This window comes from Ptiloglossa arizonensis, chromosome 7, assembly GCF_051014685.1.
Source record: "Ptiloglossa arizonensis isolate GNS036 chromosome 7, iyPtiAriz1_principal, whole genome shotgun sequence".
Classification (NCBI taxonomy): Eukaryota; Metazoa; Arthropoda; class Insecta; order Hymenoptera; family Colletidae; genus Ptiloglossa; species Ptiloglossa arizonensis.
In genome coordinates, this window is record NC_135054.1 from 23,587,359 (window position 1) to 23,614,460 (window position 27,102).

Genomic DNA, 27,102 nt, shown 5'->3' on the forward strand with positions numbered 1-27,102 from the left:
AGAGATTTTATTGTGAAAAATGATAATTTACGTATTTACACATTACAATTACATTCATGTTCAGAATCTACTTAATACGAAAACCAATTTTTGTATTTATATATTCATGCATGCTTCCTTTAAACTTAATTAAAATTACGTGAAACGATCTATTGTACTTGTTTTTATTATTACACATACAGAAGATAAAAATGTTTCCACTTTTAAAGATTGTAATAAAATAAAATGTCATAAGGAAAGAGGTTTAAAATTTATTTATTTGTAATCATTTAATACTTGTAAAATCTAGCGATATAATGTTTCCTAGCATTTATATCACCAATTTCACACAGTGCACTTTTTTGCGCAATATCTCTCAATTCTTTTACAAAGTTTTCTAAATCTTCTTCTCGTAGCTCTATCATGTACTTTCGTAACTCGACTAATACAATTGCACCATTCTTGAGTAATGGAGTTAGATTAGGCAATTGTTTTATCATGTTATGTGCAATCCAAATAAAATCAAATTTGCTAGCATATTCTATTTTAGATTTGAATGTTTCTAAAGATGTCACAGGATGAAAAATTACCTAAAAATATTTTATAAATTGTAGAGAAAGGCTTGTTTGTCATATTTGTTAAATTTGGTATTATTTAATACCTTGTGATTTTCAATATCTACCCAGGACAAATCATCCTTTCCATACTTATTTCTTTTTCTTTTCCATAATTCTTGTTCCATTTCATTATTCGGCATTTCAGTTACTAATGTACCATTTAAGATTGAGGAATCTCTGTGCGATGCAATACGATCTTCGCACAATGGTTCTTTTCTTCTGATTTCATGTATGAAGCGCATGATTTCCTGTTCAGCTATGTCCGCTGCTCTGTATTTACTAAATTGTTGTTTCAACATTATATCAGGAAAATATATAAATGTACGACTCACAAGTTTAGGACAATTCATACTTATGACTATCCTTTACTTCCTCTAAGGCCCATGTGAAGAAAGGACCATTTGTAATGTCTCCTAAATAAGCATAGTGTAAAAATCCAGGTCCATGTTGTATGATATTACTCAATAATGTTGGATTGCTTCTAACAGGTTCACCTTCTAACCAAGTGTACGCAATTCCATTGTTTCTCCAAAATCTAGCTTTGGAATAAACAAGTTATGCTTGTAAATATATGTTTATGTAATATTTTGCTAAGTGCACAGTGTTCCGTAATTAATAAACGTACCTATACTCTTGTACAGTCAGATTAGAGACATCTCTAGACTTCAAAATCATATGATAATCCCAGTCAAAAACACCATCGCGATAATCGTATCTTGTTTTCAATGCTTTTCTAACTCTCTGATCCCAATATTCCACAACAGGAATGTTCTCGCGTGCTGCACGCTCCCAAAATCTTATGAAACATATTAGTGTAAATATGAAAAATGCAAAGTATAAAGAAAGTCTAAATTTTAAGTTCTTCAATCGAACTTACTTAAAAATTCCTTCTAATCGATCTTTATCCTTGTGCTTCAATTTTTCCAAACTTAACCAAGGACAATCAATTGTATTTGTTGGGATATCTGCCAATTGATTAGAATGTTTTATCAAGTATTTGGCTGTTGCTGGTCTTACAAGTGTATTTCCGTATATTTCCAAATAATATCGAGTTGCTTCTTGCAAACCTTGAGTATATTCCATTTTTTTTATAAAAATATGCTTTTAGCAGGGACAATTGCTATTATATTTAAAAAAATTGTATACATACCTAGGTCCCTTTCTAAACAAGTACTTAGTAAAAGCATAGATCTAGCAACTTGTTCCAATGTTGGTTCAATTACATGATATGTAATAATACGATCGCGGTACAAATAAGATGACGCTAATGTCTTCACGATATGTCTTGCATCACCAGCACCTACAAGTAATACCTCAAGACATTTACCTAGGCAGTTAGTTTCACTTTTATTAACTTCAAGTTGTATGTCTAACGCAGGACTGTATCCCCACCACATGTTGTCACACTATTCTTGATATTTTACACCAGTAGAATACTGTTATAAAATATTTTACAAGTACCGAATAATAAAATGCTAATTATCACTATAGTCGTTGCTAAGTAAAGATTTTAGAATACGTTATCACCATAGTAACATACATGTACCTACGTGTACTATGTAAATTGTATGTATGTACAAAATAATTTCAACGGTATACCTTACGACGTTTCATAGTGCGAATGTTAATTTTTGTACATTTCAATTCTTTGCTGTTAAAACTTTAACGCATTGAGTTTTATCATTTCCTTCCCAAATGCAAATGTATCTACATATAAGTGGTGTAGTTATGCGTGTATATACACATGTATACATATCTAACATGACAAAGATAAAAGAACATTTCAACAAATAGAGGAATAAGAAGTATTTATATTAAAATAAAAAGTCGTAGATACGTATAATAAAATTATAAACATGTTTAGTGACAGTCGTGTCATAGACTTATAAAACCATTTATTTTACTCCTATAATGTAGATTCTGTGACACAGATAAAAATAACTCCCTCTCGAACCTTGCTTCTGCAAAGGTTCCTTATAAACGTGTTCATTTTAATTCGATGAGCACTCTAGCTCATTTATCTCGTTTCTTTTGAGCCCGTTTGTTACCGCACCGTTGCAAAATATCTGTAATAGGTCCTTTATGTTGAAATATAGCAATAAGCTGCGTGCGCGCTTCATTCATTCCTTCACTAATTAAGCTACTACGTTGCATGTTTCCTTTGATCAATTCATTTACACGTTCAAGTTCATCGTCTTGTCTATTTCTGACGTTTTGTTGCGATTCAAGCATCGTCAATGTTGTTTTTAACTTTTCATGTACCTATACAAATGCAACAGATTGTAATTGACAATTTCATTGTCGTCGCTTTGATGTTTTAAAAATGATATATTTTATGTAGATTTATAAACGTACTTGTTTCTCAAGATCAGCAATGTCTTCCATTTGCGCAGTAAGATGATACACTTTCCAACCATTCAGCTTTTGTAATACATGTTTTTGTTGTGCTATTTCTGCAACTGTAGGTCGACTTTCTTTTCGAGGTCGAATTTCACTTGGCCTTCTGTAATGGTGAAGCCTACTACCCCATCTATTCTTCCAGGAAGGACCTGCAAAAGTAAGGATTATTTTTTGTTATGTTATTTGTGCATAACAGTTTCGATTAATTTCTGTTTACAAACCTAATAAGCTAGGCGTGGGTCGCGTTCGTATTGCAACGATTGGTTGTTGCGTAGGAGATTTAATAATGTCACGTTGCGCGTTTGAACTTTGTCTTTTATCCGAAGATTTTTCTTTTGGTTCTTCTTTAAGCTCTTTTTTCATTCTTTCTTCTGTAATGAATTGCATTTCTTCTTCCGTACACCTCGATTCTGTTAACTCTACACCGGTAAGTTGTTGTTTTCGAGGTTTTTTCCTTGGAGACATCTCTACCGTTGGGTTTATAGTAATTCTAGACTGTTCTGGTTCTTCGTCGAGTCCTGGTGATGATGTTGCTGAAACTGTAGTAGATCCTGAACTTTGACAACCTCCACCATCTTGATCCCCTCTTGGTGAACAAGGTGGGCTGGATGTCGTGATAGGTGGTAAAGATGCAAGTACAGGAACCAAATTCTTCGCCACACCTAAAAGTGTGAAGATGAACAGTCACTGATGAAATAACAGAAGCAGTAAAAATAAAAAATACATTGTATGTCCAATAGCAATTTAATTTGTTAGTTTTGTACCTTTTACAGGTGAATTATCATGATCTCTTTTTCTAAGAATACTTGGTCTTGGAGATGCATTTGGTTTAGTATGTGGTTCATCATATCCTGGTTCAACAAGCAATCTTACTGGAGTCTGCCGATATTGAGAGTATGTTCCTACACAACAGCATTAACATAAGTTCGTTATATGAGTAATGTTTAAAAGTAACGATCACAAATTACCTGTAGGTTCAAAAGAATAATAGGTAGCAGTGTGTGGTGTATGCAAATATTGCCCTTGAACTGACTGAGCAGATATCGTATTTGAATTATTGTTTGTACTACTAGCCGAAGAAACTCGCAACCCAGATTGTTGAGAAGGCTTGATCTGAACGGTTGGTCCGATACTTTGGGCCGACACTGTTTTAACAGTTGCCGATGCAGTCCTTGCAGGCGCTAAAGGTAATGGATGTAAAGACATCCCAGTAATTCTAGCAACTGTAGTTGGTGCTGGTTGTGGTATTCTTGTTGCACTTGACGTACTTGCCGCTGTAGTAATTACTCGAGACACTGTATTGAGATTTGATAAAGAGGTTACTGTTTGAACAACACGAGGTGTTGTTTGTGGTTGTGATTGTGATTGTTGTTGTTGCTGCTGCTGCTGCTGCTGCTGTTGTTGTTGCTGCTGTTGTTGTTGTTGTTGTTGTTGCTGCTGCTGAACCTGTTATAGAACAAATTTTATTTAATATTTAATAGACCTGCAAAATATTTTTTGAATAAAGTGTACATAGTAAAGTATTTTTATACCTACTTGCTGAGATGGGATAACAATTCGACTAACAGTACCAGTTGATGGACCAGCTACTGTGTTAATTGATAACTGTCGTCCCACTGTTGGTTGAACAGTTACCGAAGCTGTACCACTTATTCTATTTGCAGTTCCAACCACAGGCGTTGATACAGCTATACGATTTACAGTACCTGTACTAGTACTTAGAGGTCTGTTTGTTTGATTGGGCTATAATTTTAAGATAGAATGATTTTAATCATTGCAATCATCATATTTACAGTTTTGATTAATTCATTAAAAATACATAATAACATACTTGAATAGCCTGAGTTGAAGACCTGCTAGGCTGTGTGGTTTGTGATACATTTGTTACTTGAGGAGCAGGTAGTCTACTTTGTGAGACTGGCAGTCTTGTAATACTATTGTTCGTTTGCAGAACAGGTGCTATCAATCTGGACGGAGTGCCAGGAACTCCCGCAACCATTGTCGCTTGTACAGATCTTCCTTGGCCAGATGGTGTAATTAGACGAGGTTGTTGACTGGTGTACACTGTGGATGATGGTCTCGAAACTCGACCAACTGGAGGTACAGGATGCCTTTGAGGTTGCGCATACACAACTGATGTTGTTTTAGGTTGCCATTGAGGATTTGAAATAGTTGTACTTATTCTAAAAGAAGCAAAAGCTACATTCTATTTCTATACTACATTTAGTTTAAAAATATACATTTTCATTAATAAAGTAATTCTTTACTAAATGTTAAGAATAAATTTTGTCACTTATATGTTAATAAGTGTAAATTATATATATATAACTAAAAATGGCACTTATAAAAAATAGTTGTACAACTTTTGATAAATATTAGGTAAATTATACATACCCTGGCCTTGTAGTAGGAACAGTTTGTCCTGTATTTGCTCTAACAATAGGAGTAGCCACCGTTGATCTTGGAGCAGATATATTGGCAACTGCAGCTGGCCCTCGTGGTACATGGTATGTTGCTGGCATACTTGTCACCTGTTGCGTTTGTTGTAACAGTTGCTGAGCTTGTGGTTGATTCTGACGTTCCACTGTACTTAACATACCTGGAGATATGATCCTTACTGTAGAACCCACAGAACAAAGCTACAAAAAGACAAACAATTTGTCTGTTAATTTTTTATATTTAATAATTGCAAAATGTTAGATAAGATTGTTGCTTTCAAATCAACCATGACAAATTGTTGTACTAAAGAATACAAAATTCCCATTACCGTTGTGGTTATCTTATTAGTTTCTGAAGTCGACGTGGTACCAGATGGAACTACAGGTTTCATTAGGGGTAATTTTGGATTTGTATCCATTGATATTGATTTGCCCATAAGATTAGTAGTTGTTCCAACAGATCCTACTATAGTTTGTGTTGCTTGAATATTTTGTATATTACTTTGCACAACACTTTGTACATTTTGCATACTTTGTATTGTAGTTAAATTTTGTGCTATACTTTGCACAGTTGTCTCTGGCAAACGTTTATCACCGCCACTTTCTACTGAACTTATTGTTGTATTCATGTTTGCTTCTCTGAAAATATATTTCACCACACAATATTACAAAAATTTACACATATTTAAAAGGTACACGATATAAGAGTTTATTGCTGTTTTGATTGCTTTTTTCTGTTTTCTCATTAATATGTTTTAATATCTTTCATAGTAGAAATTTCATACTAATTAAAATTTATTAGATGTAACATTCAGAAGTTATTGTTTACAATAAAGTGGTCAAACATTTTACCATAATAGATTTGAAAACCTTTCAAGAAATTTTGAGGTTACACAGTTTTATCATAACTTTATTACAAGTGTAATAATAATGATGAGAATGCTCCAATAATAATAACATTAACAAATAAGGTAAGATTTTGTATTAAAATCACAGTATGTTTTTGTCTTTTAAACTGACAGTAATCGGTATATATTGCGAATACCATGAGAAAAGTATGCATACCTTTATAGAAATGCAACGTTGTAAGACCATTACCGATTCATTTAAACGTACACATATGGCATTTCTAAAATACTTCTGTTTCATTGATGTTCCTTGAAAAAAACATTTTACAAGTAGAAGAGCACCATCTCTATAACCACAGAAGTTTGTAGCGCCTAATGTAAGCACAGTGTAGGTATATTATAATCAAATAAATAAATGTCCTAACTATTTAGTACTACATTTCACTTTATAGGAACATTTCATTTAGATTTTAGAGTATGCATCGGCAACTTGGATTCTTACCAAGGGGCAAATGACTCAGTTCACGCTACCCCTTCTTCTTGATACACGACATGGGTCTTGCGTCAAGGTTTACGAAATACGTGTGCAGAATCATTATATCGTTAGCTATATAAAAGAGTGACTTTATTTTCCATATTATTTAGTCAAGTTTCAATTATTTTTATCCCTTGTCTACAAATTAACCTATTTGCAATTAATTATATTCATCATTATGCAATAACAATGCATTGTTATATGAAAAATTTTAAATAGGTTCTTATAGACAATTGTCTTTGTTAGGTTACGTGTATCAAAATTCAGACTCAAAACGTAATTATACGTGTTTGATAAATAGTCATTTTTTCCTTAAATTCATAACTTATTCTAAAATTTAAATACTTCAAAGCTATTACTGTAAAAATATTATTTTATAGCAAATAAATCAATTGTATACAGGTTAAATCAGGTTATATATTTCGAAAGGTTAAAATCTCAATCATATGGTCGCAGGGGTTGTAAGTGACCAATAGTGATTTTACAAATACGTCATGTTGCTACAGTAACGCTATCTAGCGTTTTTGTTGCACAACTAGAAGTTTATTGAGAAGGTGAAAGGAATGCCTTTGGTGTGCTGTATTCCCCTCAAACAATAGAAATTCATGTCATCTTATATACATTTTAAATAAAGTTGATTAAATCCTTGAAGGAACAAAGAATTATAAAATTATCTACATATTTTTATTTACAAATATTGAATGTTTTTTTGTAATTTATAAAGGAAATGTAATGAAATTATTTTATGTTTACAATGTGCCTGATTTATTAAATATTTGACCAATGTTCCGATGAAATTTAATTTTTACCCATATGCCGCAATGTGTTCAAATTTTATAGCGATTAACAAAGTGTTTGAGAGCAAAAAGAATGAAAGAGAAAACTTGCGTTTCGTTTACAATCTATCAGTTATATTTCATTATAAAAGCTTAAAGGACATTTGGAAATGAAAGATTTTAAGAAATTTGTTGCTAATGAAGAACTTTGAGAATCGTTGGATTGTTCATGGCCCTCTAGCGGTGATATTTGGAATCATTGCCATAGACGTCCAATGCGTAGCGCCACCTCCGAGTAGGTTGCAAACCACATTGTTAGTCAAAACAATCGCCGAATTCACGATCTATTTTTAGGTGGCAAGCACCAAGTTACGGTACTTTACCATTTTTCGCGTACACTGAAAAAAGATATATAGTTCTAGTGTTCCACGGCGCAGTCTCTTGATTTCGGAAAAGTTCAACGACCCCACGGTAATTGTGACAAGAGAACGACCGGCCATGTTTATATCGTGGTGAATTTTGAGCTGGCGGGCCGAAATCCACAAGTAATATTCCACGTGTACTTGCTCGATACTCGTTTCGTGTGCCGTACATCCAACACGGTATCAGAAGTCTTTGCGAGATGGAGTCCAGCGAGAGGGGTGAGTAAATGTGCATGCAAATAAAATCACGGCAATATTGAGCCTCTGACACAAATCGCGACCTGGGGGCAATGGCAGTGTCAGGGTCGAAACGGAACTAGTTCAGTGACCGCATTTGCGGTATTTGACCGCGATATTGGCAGAGAATTCCTTTTTGAATCTATCCTCCATTCATCTATAACTCCCTATGAATATGGCATCCTGGTTTGGGATAGTCTTCCTCTGAAAATTGGTCTCTCGGCCAAATCTATGTCACGCATCTCACTTTTGATTTTGACTGTACCCTCCTCTCTTGGCTCAATCCTTACGCGTATCTCTTTTATACATGTGTATTATATGTACATGCAGGAAAGATAGCGAAGAAAGTATCATAGCCATTCCTTTAAAGTTTTACTCATTTTTTTTGCGTGTTATTGTGAATAGGTTGATTTGTTTAAAGTAGATGTAACTTGTGTTTCATTTTTCTTTGACGTTTGGCCGCGAAACATTCAAGAAAGCCGCTTAGTCAGACGACTACATTCTGTATTACGCAATAGTATAACGGCGTGTCTTTAACCCAGATAGTGTCTCGCGTACAGTGAATTGAAGCCACGATACCGCTTGACAGAGACACGTGAGAATTATTATCGCTTGACCGAGTCAAGCATGTGTTGCAACGTGGCGACACCTGTCGACCGTTTGTGCACGTCCTACCTCAAGCTAGTGCGAATTAACCCCTCTCCCTGTGTGTCGCTATTCAACCCTTTCGATCTGCGCAGAGACTTGTAGAAGTGCGAGTGTATCGAAATGCAGAATACTGGAACATTAGTTTATCTAATTGATAGGTTTTGGTTTATTTCTCGATAACCTTTATAGAAATAGGGATACGAAAACATTCTCGAGACGATCGATGTACGAAAGTATTTTCTATCAGTTTCAATTTATCGATATTCATTATGAAGTTACTTCGTTATTTCTATGCATTTTATAATTCTGTAAAACATATATGTAATTCTCAGGGTATTTATAATTACATTTCTATAAAGTAGCAAATTTAAAGTAGGTAAAAACACTTTCACACAGAAATTACTTGCAGTCAATGAATATCAAAGTTGACTTGACAATGCTTACTGAATGTATTCTATTAAACGAATATATTTTATTTTTAAAAATAAACAGTTAATTACAGGTTAAGTTTACAACAATATAGGAAGTAATTGTGTATCAATTATTAACTATACTTCTTACGTGTCTTTCACCAATGCCTTATCGATGCTTTAATATTGGAAACAGGTACATGAATTTCTGTTTCGAACATGTGTTTTGAACACAATAAGACATTTTTTATATGAAGAAGACATTGTAGAAGTATCTCCCTATGTAATTTGAGGGTACGAAGTTTATTGATCGTTCAATTGTCTGTTAAAGTACAAAATTTTTTAAGGTTTTGGAAAAATACGACTACATCGTTTACAGAAGCATACATAAATGCGATAAATATGTAATACAACGGCGATCTTTCTGTATTAATTTTAGGCAGAGACTATAGCCGCGATTTCTCATACGTTTTTCATGATCGTCTTGTTGCACATGTACCATCGTTAACCGGTTTACGAGTGTGTTTTCGGAACGTGGAATATCTAGGTACAATAGCACGTTTCCTTTCATCCTATTTTTATTCTTTGCGTGAAAATTGGTTTTTCCGTGCAATTGTTCGCAACTTTGTGCAAAGTGATAATAATGTTAAGTAACTCTTTAGACTGTTCTTGATGAAGTGGTAGATCATCATTTATAAATATCTAATCAATGATAGGAAGAAACGAACAATTTTCGTATACATTTTCCTATAGTTTTTTTTTTTTGCGTTATTTGAAAATGTTGCAAAGTATCATGAATCTTTTGGTCGTTAGAAGACGGCATACTCGCGAAATTGTTCTCCATCCTTTATTTTTGATTCGCCCTTTTGATCTTTCGTTCCATTCTGGGATACTTCTCTTCTTTCCCTATTAGACTCTTCCTTGTTATATAAGTCCAAGGACGAACTGCAGACGCGCTCGAGCGCGCGTCCACACACACGACGACTCTCCCTCGCTCGTACCCGTTGTTTCTACTTCACCTCTCTCTCTCTCCTAGTGGTTACACTACTTTTTTTTTCTTCATCTTCTTTCAACCTACACTCTGTTGTCTTACTTTCCCTTTTCATCTTTTTATCTTTCCGTCCTGTTACGCTCTTCCCCTCCCCCGTTTCCTTTAATCTGCACTCCTCTCTATTCTTTGCTTCACTGTGTCGCACGATATTAGCCAACTATATATATTACGTTCTTCTGTACACCGATTATGCGTTCTTCTTTTTTTTTCTCATTATGTATAGTACGGTGTTTGTCGCGACGAAACCATAGTTCTCCCTCTTGAATTGGTGTACCAAGTTTAATAAAAATCACGACGAGTATTTTTTAAAACGAAATATCACATTTATATGTCTAATAACGCATCAGTTGGGTAAACCGTAACACAAGGATTTTGTTTTAATGACGTGAAAATACAAGGGAGAGTAAATTTAACGAATTGCACAAGCTGTGTATAAACTATTGATAGAAATTGTAGAGGTTGATGAAACGATTCTTTTTGTTAAGCAATTATCTACCAATTGTTAAGAAGATAGTGGAAGTAGTAAGTTACATAATCGTGGGAGCAATATTGAAACAAGATGAAGCCATAAATATCCATAACTCTGGAGAGACAAAATGCAAATCAGTGTGGTTGCACAAACGAAGGGAATCGCTAACGCAAACATTGCGTTTCGTCATAGTTAGAGTATCGTTCGTGCATTCGCGGCAATTAGGGGCTATTGATTTATCGACAGTAACTGGTGGTGTTCCACGCAAACTAGGAAGATGGATAATCGATGGCCTTGCGCGTGATTATATCTGCCCACGGTATTGTATAATTTCACGTTGGCGACGAAATTGCTCGAATTCGCTTGTTAATCGAGCGGATTATACGGTGAATTAAATTTGGTACTTAAAAAAGTCGAAAATAGTAAAAGGTGTGCGTTCGATCGAAGTATCTGTTTGCAGTAAAATCGATGTTTCCATTCGTAACCACTTGTAAAGAAATGATAACCGGTAAGTATTATACGCAGAGGAGGCGAAATTTGTTTATACCGTTTTCCATTTTGCCGTATAGGAAAAATTGTTTTATTTACTCGTTGCTCGGTTTGTTTCGGGATACCATTATGATTTCGACGTGGTCTAAATATTTCTTATGTTTGAACTTTGTCGAATGAGTCAATTAGCAAGCTGGTCTAACATCTGCTCTGCATCGTTTTCTTTTGCTCTAACTGCCATCGCGAATGTATGTTCATATGCAGGCTATTGCTGGAAGATTAATGCACGCGATTGTTCTGCAGAATGGTAATTTCAACGTGGAATATTATACTTATTTGTTCATTTATTTACTTGCGTAAAATTTTAATTCCACGAATTAAAATGTTTACGTGCTGCAGTAGCGTACACAAGTAGTTATAAAATTCTTAACGATTCTATCGATTCTCTAGATTCGTCCAGAAGTCATTTAGAGCGGAATAAGTGCAAGAATCGATTCTTGAACTGGAGCGACTATCCGCGTAAATTTGGAAATTTATGACGATTTTTCAACACTCTCGGTACACTCAGTTTTGAACTAATGCCGGTACCGTTGAATTCGCTCTCCGATTTCGTGCCAATTAAAGAGATAGAATTCCAGTGCGTGGGCGTACGACACGTACGTTTGCCATTTAGATACTCGGCTCATCGTATCGGTGAGGATATCCTGAAATCCTGTTGCATTCGTTCGTAAATTATGTTGCTTTCTCTCCATCGAGATCTTTCCAAAATTAAAAGTAATTCTACATCTTTGGATATCAGGGACACTCTTCGAGATCGAAAAGCTAATTTCCATCCCCCTTGGTAAAAATTTCAACTCGACGAACGTCTCTCGCGTTTGTTACGGATAAAAATTATTTCTCCGGGCGTGAAAATATTTTATCTCGTTCCCCGCGTATCTGTTTCGCGATTATTCGAATTTAAACGCGTTCGTACTTCTTCACGATTCGATCAATTAGGACACACGCGCGCCAATTATCCTTAATGAGGCCATTAATTGGAGCTAAGTAAAGCGAGAATGGTGCTTCTATTTCGATCGATCCGCCAATAAATTAGAACCGTAATTTCTATCGATCGTTTCGCCGTTATCGCCGAGAGTGGACGCAGCAATTATAGTTCGCTCGATTAAAATAATTAGTGCGCGATAATGCGCGTAAAATTGCGCGAATTGCCGTGCATTTTTGTCAGGGTCTTGCACCGCAAGGCCGGCACCACCTCGCGTGCAGTCCCATTCACGTAAACTCGTATCGATAATTACTTTATACAGAGCTCGATGCCATTACGTTGGCCGTTCTACATGCAGGTAGCGATTAAGGTAGCTCGTGGTTGCGCGAATCGGCCATTTCAATTCTGTGTTCAAGGTTCGTACGGCGAATTCGTGCGGAATTCAGCGAAAATCTCATAGCATTATGGGTGAATACGAAATTAGCGGAGATATTAAAATTATTGTGACAATTATCTCTCGAGCGTACACGGACGAACCATTAAAAAAAAGGATATCGCGGTATCGTGTGCGTTCACTGTCGTCCGAGTCACCGATGAACAGCCTCGTTGAAATTAACGCAAACAATCGAGCGTGCAGAAAATTAAATTGTGCTTTACGTTTCAGGTTTACGTCAAACGAAACGACGACGATTATTTTAATTTCATGCGAGAGACTATTATTAGAATTTATTGAAAAGATTGGAATTCACGACTGTGGAGATAGTTACGCAATCGTGAAATGTTTTAAGTCGTCGAGCAGCGAGAAAGAAAAAAGCGAGTCCGGTATATTTAAGGCACCGGTTTTTACAAGAGTATCAACTCTTTTCACAACACGTGTTACAATTGCACAAAGGTATTAATATCTTTATTTTGTCGCAGCTTTAACGTTTCCGTGGTCGCTTTCAGTTTAATATTTGTAACGAAATACAGCGTTACCGCAAAAAGTCTGAATAATCTTCAAGCAAGTTGGATCGTGCACAAAAACACGACCTTCGGGCGATTTTACCTCGAACTTTTTACATTCTAATGAAATAAGTTTTTTACGCGTTGTATTATCGTTGTAAATTTATTGCCCTCTGCGCGTGCGATGTAGTTTTTCGTTTACAAATATGATATTTTCCCTTTCATTTTATGCAAGGTACTTAAAGTGTGACTTATTTGGTCATTGAAACCATTGGAACGATCGTACGAACTGAAAAGGAATATCGCTCATTTTGAATATCTGTCTTGAAACGACAACTCGAAATAAGGAAAGGTTATTTATGGAAAGTTACAACGATTATTTGCAAACCTTAACATATAAAAGTTCTGTTACCATTAACACCGTTAGTCTTATTCACTATTATTAGTACTTATTAATAGCAATACTACTGCCTCAATACATACAGTATGAACATATCGATGGTGATATATCGCGTTAAGCCAAGTAACAAAGCATATAATTAACAAATTGTCCTAAATACAAGTATAAAGATCAATCGTGCTGCGTTCGAGAAATGGAGAATATTTGTTCCACTTCGTTCTTTCCACTTCTCCCTTTATTACATTCCATAAATTGCGTTCGTTCGTCAATCCCTGTACGATAAGTCGATGTCGCCAGACAAAATGTTTGCATAGTTCTTGGTCGCTGTCGTTCGTGTTGCTTTTATAAACAAATTTATACCGATGTGACTTCTCCTCGAATTTTCGAGCGACGTAAAGCGATCGTGCATGACCAGCGCAACGTTTCAGTACGTGCGGTACGGGTTAAAAGAAAATGAAAGAATTTTCGAGGTACGTTCGAAACACGATAAACGCCGCGCTGTTACACGTCGCTTCACGATAAGGCGTCGTGTCAATACTTGGCGTACTCGGTTTCTCAGCGACGCAATTGTTTTCAGCGGAAATTTTTTATCTGTCCGTTCATTTTTTTTTTTCGCTCAGCGAAGTTCTACCGATAGGAATTGCAAGTCCGTCGCTGGTATCGCGAACGAAGTAATCGAACGTAGTTCGCGTAACAGACAAACAGAGAGAAGAATATTATAATAATAAAAGAATAATGGAAATTTATTGAAATAGACGGCTAAATACTTCCTCCGTTCGGTTAAATTAATCTTTACTTTTGTCGCTGAATGTATATCTGGTATCATCCCGATGCGAACTGACCTCTTAATATTTATTTTTAAAACGATTTACTTTTCCTTTATTATTTGAATAATAGGAAAGGTCTTCCAACAGGTCACGGTATTTATGTTACGGAATGAAATTGTTCTCTCAAGCTCGGTCGGATTATTATTTTGGTTTCCGAGGAATCAATATTGACGAATCAGTTCTGCGTTAATGTCTTTTAACGCGTTACTTGTGTCGCGGATTCGATTAGTTATCGGTTTTTTGGCATACCTTGTACACGCAAATCCACGCCTTTCGTCTAAAGACCGAGGCACTTAAAATAACCACCTGAAATCGCTTCTAAACTTTTAAGTAAACGCGACCATTAAGAACATCGAACAAACGTTCCCTTCGATCCCGATCGTTTCTTTTCCCTTTCAATTCTTTTCTTTATTATTCTCCCCGAGAAACGATAGATTCGATTTTATCATCGCAATCGTTCAAAGGCAATAAGAAAAATCCGAAGAAAAAAAGAAACATTTGAAAATTTCCAATACGAAAGATCGGATTAAATAGCTTTCATAGCCTCCGACGTGGACGATCGACCGGCATTAAGGGCGCTCGTTCAAGCTTCGTTCGCTACGTAGCTTCGGGCAATAATTAAAAACCGAATTAACCGAACGAGCCGGCGATAAAGAAATATTTTTCTTGCCTCTCTGCTCGATGCGTGAAAACATTACGCTGTTTATAGTCCGATCGTTATTCCCGCGTGTCTGGACCGAACGAAAGAGGCGGGCGCGAGTGTCGTCGTTTCGCGATAAAAGAAAAGAATGCTTCCCACAGCGCGCGGGATTGGTTTACGCAACATCGGGTAGACCAGGGTCGCGGTGAAGTTGTCGTGCAAAAGCTCGTCGGAGTGCCACGAGCCAGCAGTACCGGGCGTGAGAAAAACACGTGGAGTGTGACTGACTCGTTCAAGTTTCCCTCCTTCTCTATCGCGATCTCTATTTATATTTCCGCAAGGTTGCAACGCCCGGTGCGACACGCACTCAGGCATGCGTGCGCGTACGCAGATCGCGTTGCGAAACCATTTATTTATCGTTGTCCCTCGCCAAGGCCGCCGATGAGGTGGCTGTCGAGATACTTTTCGCCTCGGTGCAGGTGAGACGTCCGCCACGGAGGCTTCTGGTGGCTTCCTTGCGTAAGCAGTTTTTCGGCAAATTTTACGCTTCCGTGCAGCAACGATGGAAACAGACAGAGACGATTGTTAGGTAATAGGACGGTTGTTTCGTAGATGAATCGAGATAGCTGTAACTTATCGCGTAAGCTGCTACAACAACCGATTTTAGTTTCCGACGAGCTTTACGAGCATATTGTTCTTAACATCCGATATTAAATAACGTAAGGTTATTTTGTTGAAGAAAAGAAGAAAGGTTACCGATTTAAACGGAACGTTACAAGACGAAACGAAAATATTCTCTTTTAAAATCTTAATTAAATTTCTACGAATAGAACAGTGGTTGAACAAACAGAATTCGAACTTTTCAAAACGATCGAAATTGCTGCTCCGTTTTTCCGAACAATTCACTGGGACAGTTCGTGTTCTATTACCAAAGATCTAGCGACGAACTCCTGAATTGGCGAACCGTTTGGCGGAGGATCCATTTGTTTGAGTATTCAAAAGCGATCATGAATTCGTGGCTCTGTTCGGTCTCGTTGGGGCATCGATCGCGTCTGGTACAGGGTGGCGGGACGGTCCGGCGCCGGGGTGGCGTCCCGGTGGTGGGGAAAGTGCACTCCAAGTGCAAGCAGACCCTATATGCAATTGGCTGGAAAGTGCATCGCTGGAGGGGATGCCCGAGGGAAGAGAGAGACACGGGGATAGGGAGAGAGTGAGAAAGAGGGGTCACGGAAGGGGAAGGCAAGTGCACACACAAAGTAGACATATAGGTCAATGTCGGGACACTCCCGTGCACTGTTTAGCACGACTCACCTACTGACCTACTTACTTCCTCCTTTTGCGTACTCTGACCAGCTCTCCTAGCTTCCCGGTCGCGATTCCAGACACCCGAGACCGGTGTATCGTATCTTTGAACGTTTCCTGAATAGGAACACCTACCGCCTGCGCGAGATGCATAATGACTCTCGTTCGTAATCCTCGTGTGACCCATTTTCTCGTTTCTGTGTCAGCCAACAGGTTTCCACCGTTGCCGCAGATTATTCCTTCGCATCGTCCGCGCAGCATCCTCGTTCCTGTTCTTCCACCTCGTTTAGTTGCCATTTTCCCGCAGATGCGTCGTCCCGATGACGATTCAGTTCTTGGTTCAGGCCTCCGATGTTCGTTACGTTTTCGTTGGCTATCGTTATTTTTAGAAGCTCGTAAACGTTCGCTTTTGCAACGTAATTAAATATCCCACTTTCATCGCGACTCGATCGGTCGAGATGGATCAATTTTAAAGAGACTTCGAAGATTGTAATCGCAATCGTTGCAAGCCGCGGTATTCAAATTTGTCGAGATGCGTAGTATTTAGAATTTTCTAATTTTAAACGTTAGAAATCCATTCGTTTTTTTCTGCCCACGGTATCGTTTGGTAAGAATACTTTTATTTGCGTAGAGCAGTTCACTTGAAGAAGTAGAGGGTACCCGCCGAGCAATTAAATCAATTTAGTAGACGACCCTTTAATTATTCCGAGCGGTGTACATCGTAAACGCCTGCGACTTTCATTGATTATGCCGCCAGATATGCAGAATGCCAGGAACAGGTAAAGGCGTGTAAGTGAGAGTAATTATGCCTTACCTTCGGTGATTTCTTTGATTAACGAGTTCCAGGTAATCCACATGGGCGTTTTTCTTAAAGATCCTTCAGTCTTGATTTGAATATCAGGTGGCGTCCTTTCTCACTTTTTTACCCAGGATCGTGCGAAACGTTTCGTTAAGACGTTACCGATTCTAATGGTTTTAATTGTTCGTAGATCCTTCCACGATCAATTACTATTTTTCATCCGAATAAATTCAATCGTAAAAAGAACTTTTTGTACTCTTCAACGTTTGTTTCCAGGTTATGAATATTTCTTTGCGATTAAGCATCTCGTTTGAAATTCTATCGTCTGGGTTAGGTGTCCGCAATTCGTAATTTTTCTCAAAACGTGGCTGCCTAAAAAAATCAAAAGGAGGGTGAGAATATTTCTGTTACACGTGGCACGTGCTGCGCATCCTTCATAATCCAGGCTCATTTGGCTGACCTATATTCACTTTCAGCACCGAGGTCTGCTTTTATTGTCGTCCTGTTTTCAGCACCACGCACAATACATTGTTGTGCCACTTTACGCATTATTCTAAATGATATATTATATAAAATGATAAATCGCTCGATCGATACTTATTCCATGTTTAAACTTTTATTTTATATAATATACACTTGATAATCGTTCATTATTTTATATGTATATATATAAGTATAGTATTATATATATACATTATATAAATATTATATATGTATATTTTATATATATACACTATGTAAAGTATATACTTACTAGAGAGAACGTTTAATAATTACCACTAATGTTTTTTAAATATCTATTTCACACGATTCGGCGGTGTCGAAACGATGTATATTTAGTAACCAACGAACTTTATAGCCTTATTCGAGAAAGCCACTGAGTGATTTCCTGTTACAAGGTCCTCGGAAGTACACTTTACGTGACGGGGTTCCATTTACCGATCTCGTGGGAATGTCAAGGTTGCTGGTGCAATTTCAGACTGAAACGCGATTCGTGCTGTGACGCTTTTCTAGTCGAGGAAAAGCTTTGCAAGACTACTGGGTACTAGTCGTAATAGAAATTGGGTCAAGTGCGGATTTTCCAAAGAAATACATAGATCTTTATCGGCATAAAAATAAAAAAAAAAATAGATTAGATATTCCAAGTTATTTCAAGAAAGAAATTATTTGATCGGTCGTTTTAATACTTTAGTAGGTATTAGAAATTAATTAATTCGAGAAATGATTGCAAAGCGTATCGTTACAGTATGAAACATAAATTAGTTCCAGTTTCTTTAGGTTTAATCTTTTCAGAGAACAATTATACACCCGGCGATTACTTATTATCGAACTCGTTGCAATTCGCTGTAATTACAACCTCGTGGTAAATTATGGTTCCTCATGGATTTTCTAAAAATTTAAAAAGTAAAAAACTCTTTTTGGAAAGCCGATGATTATACAAACTTGTTATTGGTATTGCACATATTAATTGTAATTTTTTCTTTTTTGTTGCAGGTGAGTTACATGGTATTCTCGTTCACAATCTATTCTGTGCGTCTTCGCTATAACAATCATGCCGTTCTACCATGTAAGTTCTTATCGATGTTATAAAATGAACAAAATTCGCTACTCATCTATAAAAAAAAAAAAAAAAAAAAAAAAAACATTATATAATCAAAGATTAAATGCGGATATTTGGACGTAAATAGATGCAACAATTATTAACGCGCAGTCGTCGTTTGCATACGAAAGGACACATACCACTTGGTGAACGAGCTCGAAGGTGTTAAGCAACGCTGCTTTGTATTTTTATACTCTCCCGTCACACTTGCTTAACGTAAGAACAAACAATAATTTGCTTTCCGTTAAGCACTTTCTTCGGTTGATTGGTTTACGAGAGAGCAAAGAGCTTAATGCGGTTATCGTTAACTTGGTCAAGGTTTTTCTCATGGTCTGAAGGGAGTGCACCACAGAATATAGAAAAAAAAATTAAAAATAATTAAAAAAAACTCTTTTAAGTTTCCGTTTTAAGCCTCACTGTTACGTTACGACCATCCTTGTATCGTTTTACGGCGATCGTGGATGTCTCCACGATTTAGCGCTGGAGAGATAACACGTAGGTAGGAAGTAGGATGCAGTGGAGAATACCGAACGGTTTGCCAAAAATGAATTTTATGGCGAGCAAAATTTCTGCGCTGCACAGTGTAATTGAAACAGAAGCCTATCTAATTAATGTCCGATACGTGGGACGAAAGGAGTGGAAAAGTGAAACAAACGTTTGACATCAACAAAAAGAAGATTCATCGAATATAATAATCAGTTACGGTACGATTACATTTCACACGAAACACTTGAAATAAATACGGGGAACTGGTGTGCAATGATCCGGCCAGAAAGTTAGAATTACCATTTTATTGTATGTGTAATTTGCCCGGTATATCGAGGTTGGCGTATTGCACCTCTGTATTGCGAATTCCGAATCGGTCTCAAGCGTATCGGGTGAACGAACTATTTATACACGTCCACCTATGAACACCACTTTATTTCACGGAGAAGAGGAGTTTCAGGACCGTAGCAGAATCCTTCGTCGCAATGCGGTGGTCACGTACATTGTCCTTGACAGTTCTCTCAGTCTCCCTCTTCGTCTCGGGGCGTCCCTTTCCACCTACACCTGATTGATCATCCTTCCTCTCGTTCCCCGTGAACGAGCATTATTTATAGCAGGATAAGTGTATGCGTAGTCGCTTTAGTGTGACCGATCATGCACCCAGCGCTCGAGCGTCGCGTCGCCGACTTCGATGTATAATATCACCTTTGACGCCTACTACCCGCGTTTTCGTTTCGACGACACGAATGACCAATATTTCGTCGAGTTTCGAACCGTGAATACACCTCTAACGTTTAATGAACGCTTCTTGCGTAATTTTCATAAAATTGAACGAACGCTGCGGATTCTGATCTTGCAGCCAAAGTAACGCGCGCTAAAGATCTATCTGCAGTTATGTGAGAAGAAAATGCTTGAAAAAAAAAATATCGTCGAGACAATAGACTTTGGATCGTTCTGACGACGAACAGGGAACAATACCCAATTATTTCTACGTTGTTAACTAGTCCGAACTCCTCCGTATACCGGGTCTACGAACAGAAGGATTCGAACGGTCCAACCGAGTCCTTTAGACTTCCCTCTGTTTTCGTCGCGTTCAGGCTTCAGAAATTTTTCGGCAGGACATCCAGCGGTGTGCGTATTAGTTTGTCGCTTATTAGGTTTCAAGGAACGATTAACCCTGAAAAATTGCGAGCTTTCATGGGTGAACAATGCCGGGCCTGATTGGTACTCGCTTTAGAATTAGAACCCGAATTGTGCATTGTGCAACCGGACCAGTCGAAACAGCTGCTGCACCGCCGCTTTCTTCTGTCCGCGCAGTTCGAGACTTTTTTTTCCCTCTCGCCTCGACTTCCTTTGCATTCAAACGCAACGTTTCCGTCGCGTCTTAATCGAACGGACGTGTTATTACTATCTTTCTTTCGCTTTGATACTCGTAACATTTGTTACGCGTTACAACGTTCGAGAACGACGTACAGCTTTGATTTTATTCTTCCGAAAGTAGTCGCCCGCAGGCCGACTGATGCCTCCAATTTACTTGTTGCTCCAGATCAGTGAAAATTATTCAAGAAACGATATTACTCGTGGACAACTCTGTAAAACAACTCTCCCTGTTGATCCCTGTTTGCGTTCGTAGATACGTTGGCGGATGCTTGTAAATTTATACGAGTGTCTTGTAATTGTGGTGTTCGCGTACTAGCGTAAAATCTTTGCACTGCGCAGAGGACATAAAAATCATTTCGGCATGGAGCGCATACTGCGTAAATCATGGCTATTGCAGCGGAAGTAACATTTATGCGTTGGTATGCTTGAAACGACGTCATATTCTGTAATTTATGCCTTCTGTGTAACCCTGTCACGATTGATGCAAGACCGAGAAAAGAGAAGCTTTATGACACTTTTAACACTTAAACTACAAGCGGTTTATCGCTTTTGCCGGCACTCTTGCGTTCATTATACTTGGAAGAAAAAATTTAGTGATGTAATTTTTGTGTAAGACTGTTTACGCATGTCTATAAGTACCGTCAGATTTCTTGTACAGGAATTTCAAGCCGAGGATACGAAAGTTATTTGCTTTATCTTTCGGTGAATTGACTCGAGGACTGGATCGATTGTAAATAATCCAATTGAACGTGGGAAAACGCACCGTGATCGCAGAACCGATGAAAACGTGAACGAATGTACGAGAGAAACATCCGAATTTTAATGTCGTTGATTTTTCTTGCACGTTTGGCAATCTTCCTAGGGACCAAAGGACTATACAACATCCCTGACGACCGAACGAGGGAGAAACCAGTTCTGACGAAGAATGTAAACGGAATATTGCCGAGTCCTGTTAACCTTTTCTCGTCCTACTCACCTGTTCGCAAAAACGAACAAGGATACGGTTGCTCTGTCCTCTACCTATGCGTTTAATATAACGCATTGTCAAGGCGTACGTGCACATCGATGTTTTCATTGGTTCAAATTGGTCCTAGTTACTTATCGACTGAAACTCGACATTTAAGAAAGCGTAGACAGACCGGACGATGACGTTATTCTTCTCAGCTTCCTTCGGTCGGACGAACGGTGAACAGTTTTCATCGACACGTGTCTACGAGTGCCAATGGAAACAATTACCTCTCGATCGAGAGTATCTTCTTTCGGAATTTCCCGTGAATAATTCACGTGTCATAATCAATGCCCGGTGCAAAAAATCTGAGCGAATACTTATGAACGGTAGTAGCGTACACGCTCGTTGCGTTGCACAACGCACGAGACACGTGAAACGTGCAATAAAGTGTACGCTAAGTCGCAGAAAATGCCACGCCTGAGAAGCGTCAAGCGCGAGCCAGCGCGCAGCGTCCAGAGATTCGTTTCCTCGATTCTCCGCGAGCGTATAATAAACTTTAAAGCTGGCAAGACGACTCGAATGCATCGAGAGAGTGTGCACGAGCCCGTGATAGCGAGTAGGTGGCTAACCTTGACGACCACTTACACGATCCACACATTCGCGGGCGCACACGAGCGTGCAGAGCGAGCTCGTACGCGACCCGCAGCGAACTCAACACGCGACGCTCCTCGGTTATGTGTACAGCGTTCGATCGTCTCGGTGTGCGTCGTGCGCGCGGTGTGTGTGGGTAGTCAGCATATGGGCCAAACATCGAGCGGGTCAAGCATAGCGCGAAAAAGAGAAGAAAAAAAAAAAGGAAAAAAAAAGCAAAAGAAGCAAAAACGGGCGAACTTCCTTAAAACGGAGCTGTTGCCGCGAGGACGACGGGTGGTGGTGTGTCTAGGATGTTGCCGTGGCGAGAGCGAATCAAAGGTATCGGAACAGGTGCGGCCTACAGGCTCTCCGTGGATGTCCTCTGTTCCACGTAAGGCCGTTGCAAGGATACTTTTTCGTGCAGCGCGCGGCAAAGAAAGCAAGAGGTGAATAAATATAAGTTCAGAGTCAAACGAGATACGCGATCACGAGCGGAGGGAACGGTCGCGTCGATTTTTGCATTAAACTGGCATTGGATTGTTTCCACCGTTGGTCGCGTATTTGTGGAGCTGCTCCGCGGTGGTATTGGACTGCAGCAAACAAACCTTATCGACACGCGATACACTAAAGGGAAACGATCTTTCGCGACCCTCGTTATCTCCGTTGGCGATCTAGGCGCGTTGTTAATTTATACGCGCCATCGAGCGCCGTGTTAAGAGCCCGGTAATCGTTAATTATAATCGTCGGGCGCAAACTCTTCGGGGTTTTGTTCGTTCCGGCGAACGCCAAGAATAACTTCTCCGCGGTTTACGATCGTTTCGTTTCGAAACGTTTTAATGTATCTTTACGAAAACTCGTATCCGATTTAGCATCTCGTTGTTCGGCACTCGTAACGAGACGTAAATCTTCGTCGGAGGTGCCTAGCGGCGGCTTATTTCCCTTATCAGATTCGTTGTTACATGCTCGGTACCGAAGGTGTATATTTCGGTCACCTGGTAGAATCCCCATGCAAGGCTCGCCGCGCACGCTCGACATTGCGAAGCACTCCCCTCCCCTTCGCCTTCGACGATTTCCCTCACCCTTGCGCCATTGGACGAGCCACCGTGGCTGGTAGAGGGGATCGTAGAGGGGAGGTCGATTCTCCCGTTTCGGCCGTGCACTAGAACTTGACTCCTAAGCTCGACAGTGACGGCGCAAGCTCTATCTGGGTCTCTCTGTTTCACTTCTGCACAATTCACTCGCGTGTTCACTTCCATCTTTCCTTTCTCTGTCGTTCCAACGTCTCCTCCCTCCACGAAACTTACTCGGAGACCTCGAGCGGTGTGGTTACATTTCTATCGTCCGAGTATTACACCTTTTTATCGATTATGAATAACTTACACCATCGCTCGGCCCGTGTTACGTATTCGCGGTACCTTCGGCGAATCGAACGGTAAGTTCCGATCGCTTTCGAACGGTCCCTACCAAACGTCTTTATAGGAACGAATCTCTGACCTATATTTCGCGATCGTCCGTAGTGTCAACGGAGTTGTTTTTTTTTTTTCAAACTTTCTCGCATTTAAGGCGACGAGATTTAAATTACACGAAACGCAGTGCTTCTCTGAAAGATGTTCGCAGGCCTTAAAACAGGTGTACCGCGGTACCTTCCAATTTTAAGAACCTTTCGAGGTACCAATCGCCAACGCTTGCCAGTGAGAATCGATATTTTCATATTTTTCGTTGAATATTCGTGAGAGTATCGGCCAACGAATTGGCAAGTACGATCGCGTTATGACTATTTTCGATTATAAATGTTTGGCTCGCGTATTCGCAAGATTCGATGGGTACGAATCGCGTACAACTCGAAACGCGTATTTTGTTGATTTTACGCGCAAGGTTCGACCGTAACGTAAGGCGAAGTCCACGAATTCCTCGAACGGTGTCTAAAGCTTAAACGATATTCGTTACCGGTACGGAACCGTGAACGTCGTGGAAACCTGTGGCACCGAAGATATTATTCAAACAGGCGGTTATTATCGCCGAGCTTCGACGTGCTCGACATTTTCCTGCGAAGAAAAGTGCAAGTAGAGACAGAAGGTTGCTCGTCGGGCGGGATTCGGTTGCACTCCTTCCTTCCCGAGTTTTCCCTCTTCTCCCTCCCGTGATCGGCCGCCAGCTTTTCGTCCTCCATCGCCTCCTCCTCGTCCTTCACCTCCTCTTGATCCTCCCTCCCCTCCCTCCCACCTTTCCTCTGACTCTCCCTCCTCCGGCTCCCTTCTTCCGTCCTCCCTGCCCCCACTTCGTTCTTCTGCCGGCTGCACGCTCACATGCAACGAGCCGGACCGGCCGGCTGGCACTCAGTTGCCTTTAGCGCCGTGCATCTCCGAGTCAGTCAGTCAGTCAGTCAGTCAGTCAGTCATTGAGTCATTGAGTCATTGAGTCAGTGAGTTGCATCGACGGTACGCGTGCGAGGTATATCGCCTCTGTAACTACTTTACTCTCACTTCTCTCTCTCTCTCTCTCTCTCTCTCTCTCTCTCTCTCTCTCTCTCTCTCTCTCTCTCTCTCTCTCTCTCTGTCTCTTCCTGTCTCGTTTCCTTACCGTTTCATCGCGGCGATCTCTTAAGATTTATTCGCGCGGTGGGTCATTCGGTCGTGGCGAGTGTGTTGCCCGCGTGCTTCTCCATTGACGGACACGTGTGCAACGCTCGTCGGGGAAAGAAAAACGTGCTCTCGTCGCGTGCGTTATCCGCCTCCTCGCTCTCTCGCTCCGTAGCCGCGATCGACCTTTACTCCACGATGGAGTTTTCCGTATAGTTTGCAGCGTGTATCGCGACACGTGCCCGGGTACGATGTCGCGGGAGAAGAAAATTCAGTGCGCTGGAAACGTTGGTACGGTTGTTAGCAAGGTGGAAACTGTGCGTATTTCCGTGATGGATAGACGGGAGCGTCGCTCGCGGAACGCGCTCGCCTTCGCTGCTTCCGAGCGACGAGCACGCTGGCGATCAGATTCGAATCGTATTCCGTTCACGCGCGCCACGGCGAAAGGATTGCTTCTCGAATTCCGAATGTCGATAGGAACGGGTTACCGTGTCCCCCTTTTTCCCCGGCGGGAAATTCGGTTCTGTGTCGTCACGTAAAAATGTGCAACAGTGAAGTTCAATGCCGGAACGTAACGTTCGCGTGTTTGTTTCTCGTGTTGAGTCTCAAGTGTGCAGTTCAGAAGCGATCGACGCGTAAAAATCGCTCGTTATCGTCGGTGCTTTGCACGACCGAGCTTACCGTTCACTTGGAAAATATCTCTTACCGTTCGTATACGGGAAAAATATAAGAAATAAATAAATAAACGCGTTGTGTTCCTTGTAGAGCGCGCTACTGCTCCGACACCCGTCTCTTTCGCGTAAGATATAATATTCCGACTTTCGCGAATCGGTAAAGAAAGAATGTCGTACGTGTCGTGTTGTGTTTCGGCGTGTTTAGAATCCTCAAGTGCGGATGAAATTCGTTTAGGGGCACGACCTCGATCACGTTCGCGACAAAATTATTTCGTTTCGTAGTTGTCGGGCAGTATTTGCAGCTGTGAAAGTACCTCGGTGGGTGGTAATGCGTTGTTCAGTGGTAATTTCAATAGATAACATTTGACGAACGGAAACTTTACGCGGTGCAATGTAAAATGAATATTCGGAATCGATCGCGGTAGCGAGAAAGAAGCAAAATGTATTCGAGAAGTTTGTGTCGCGAGTGACGTCACGAATGGTTTGCATTTCTTTGCGGTGCCAAAGACCGAGCGCGCGAGACGCCAAAACTGTCGGTGGATGCCACAAACATTATCGATCGCGCAAAGTATATTGTCAGTGTCGTAATCAAACGTGACTGTTGCAACAGTGACTTCTGCGGCAGCACGTTACGAATATTACGCGTGGCGACGCGCACGTGCCAAGCCTAACTCTTTGCCCTCGATCGTTCGAAATTCGATCGATCTCGTGAACGAATAATATCGAACTCGTTACAAAGAATTAATATTAACGATCCAATACGTATATATACGAGTCAATCGTCCAAATATACTGTTCCGAACTTTGCTACATTCGATTCGCGAACGTTACTGCAACTTCTTTTTTTTTTAAGAGTACGAAATTTTCCGTTGAAAATAAGTGAAAAGATTATAGATAATTTTGAAACAAATATCGTGTCAGAATTATGCCATGTAAATGGAAGTAATATATTTTTAATTCTATTTTAATGGAAACTTGGGAATTAATTATCACGGTACTGATCGATCGTTCCGTGGGTAACCATCGTTTGTGATCGATTATACCTGTAGTTTAATTGCGTTGAATTAAATTATGTTTGAGAAACATTTATATATTTAGCAGCAAGAGACAGTTCGTTGCATAGTATTTTTTCTTCGATTTCTCGTACTACAGAAATTAATTGTCCGTGTTAAACGACGATATCAATTTAAGACGCAGAAATCATGATTTATCTTTTGTTTTCCAAACTTCGGAACGTGCTCGTTTCGAGTAACAAAATTTATTTTGGTTAATGTATTATCAAGGTCAACGTCACCGTAGATAATTCAACATTTTACTAAAAGGATGTTATTGAAGTATCTGTCGAAAGTAAAACGTGATAAATTGTGTTTGCATATTTATACGTGGGTACATTGGCTCTTGTGCGTTCGTGAATCATCGTCCCCTAACTGCAAAAGTGCGCAGTTCGAGTCGTCCACCCTTCTCTCTCTTGAATCTTCTACGCAGTATTAAGGTCCCACTGACCTCTGCAGTGGATGCATCAGTGCAGTGGTCAACTTTTTGTTAGCTCTGGAACACATGCATATGTAATTCCTGTTTCATCTCGGATGC

At 39.6% G+C, this 27,102-nt stretch overlaps 4 protein-coding genes across 11 annotated transcripts in view; 1 reads left to right on the forward strand and 3 right to left on the reverse strand.

The window, feature by feature from the left end:
* Positions 1–237: 237 nt before the first annotated feature.
* On the reverse strand, positions 238–2,682 carry Dnaaf3 (Dynein axonemal assembly factor 3). Of its 4 annotated transcripts, none has more exons than XM_076315652.1 (7): positions 2,551–2,682; positions 1,747–1,896; positions 1,474–1,663; positions 1,222–1,392; positions 949–1,131; positions 641–875; positions 238–569 (listed from the first exon to the last, which is right to left on the reverse strand). In XM_076315652.1, exons 2-7 carry the CDS (start codon positions 1,781–1,783, stop codon positions 270–272), a joined length of 1,116 nt encoding a protein of 371 aa, XP_076171767.1. In that variant the 5' UTR covers positions 1,784–1,896; positions 2,551–2,682; the 3' UTR covers positions 238–269. The 4 variants fall into 4 exon arrangements, with proteins under 4 accessions (XP_076171767.1, XP_076171766.1, XP_076171764.1 ...); XM_076315651.1 differs by lacking the exon at positions 2,551–2,682 and adding an exon at positions 2,196–2,307; XM_076315649.1 differs by lacking the exon at positions 2,551–2,682 and having other exon boundaries at positions 641–866; positions 1,747–2,002.
* LOC143148868 (uncharacterized) lies at positions 2,605–6,633 on the reverse strand. 2 transcript variants are annotated; one of them, XM_076315645.1, is made up of 11 exons: positions 6,500–6,633; positions 5,764–6,073; positions 5,391–5,635; positions 4,828–5,179; positions 4,533–4,739; positions 4,265–4,442; positions 3,965–4,177; positions 3,761–3,898; positions 3,218–3,658; positions 2,952–3,145; positions 2,605–2,858 (listed from the first exon to the last, which is right to left on the reverse strand). In XM_076315645.1, the coding sequence occupies exons 2-11, from the start codon at positions 6,061–6,063 to the stop codon at positions 2,610–2,612; spliced, it is 2,517 nt and encodes an 838-aa protein (XP_076171760.1). In that variant the 5' UTR covers positions 6,064–6,073; positions 6,500–6,633; the 3' UTR covers positions 2,605–2,609. The 2 variants fall into 2 exon arrangements, with proteins under 2 accessions (XP_076171760.1, XP_076171759.1); XM_076315644.1 differs by having other exon boundaries at positions 3,965–4,442.
* Positions 6,634–7,959: 1,326 nt separating this feature from the next.
* Positions 7,960–27,102, forward strand: part of Usp (retinoid X receptor ultraspiracle) — a 51,024-nt gene continuing 31,881 nt past the window's right edge. For 2 of the 4 annotated variants that reach the window (XM_076316728.1, XM_076316730.1), the window contains exon 1: positions 24,554–24,710. Coding sequence is in view for 1 of the 4 variants with exons in the window: in XM_076316731.1 (XP_076172846.1) it covers positions 8,216–8,234 (19 nt within the window). In the remaining 3 variants the exon portion in view is untranslated. Of the gene's footprint in view, positions 8,235–24,553; positions 24,711–27,102 lie in introns of those variants that run through there. The other 2 variants (XM_076316731.1, XM_076316729.1) reach the window with 2 other exon arrangements.
* LOC143149414 (uncharacterized) lies at positions 14,646–16,125 on the reverse strand. The gene is made up of 4 exons (XM_076316751.1): positions 16,040–16,125; positions 15,270–15,656; positions 14,720–14,776; positions 14,646–14,651 (listed from the first exon to the last, which is right to left on the reverse strand). The coding sequence occupies exons 1-4, from the start codon at positions 16,091–16,093 to the stop codon at positions 14,646–14,648; spliced, it is 504 nt and encodes a 167-aa protein (XP_076172866.1). The 5' UTR covers positions 16,094–16,125.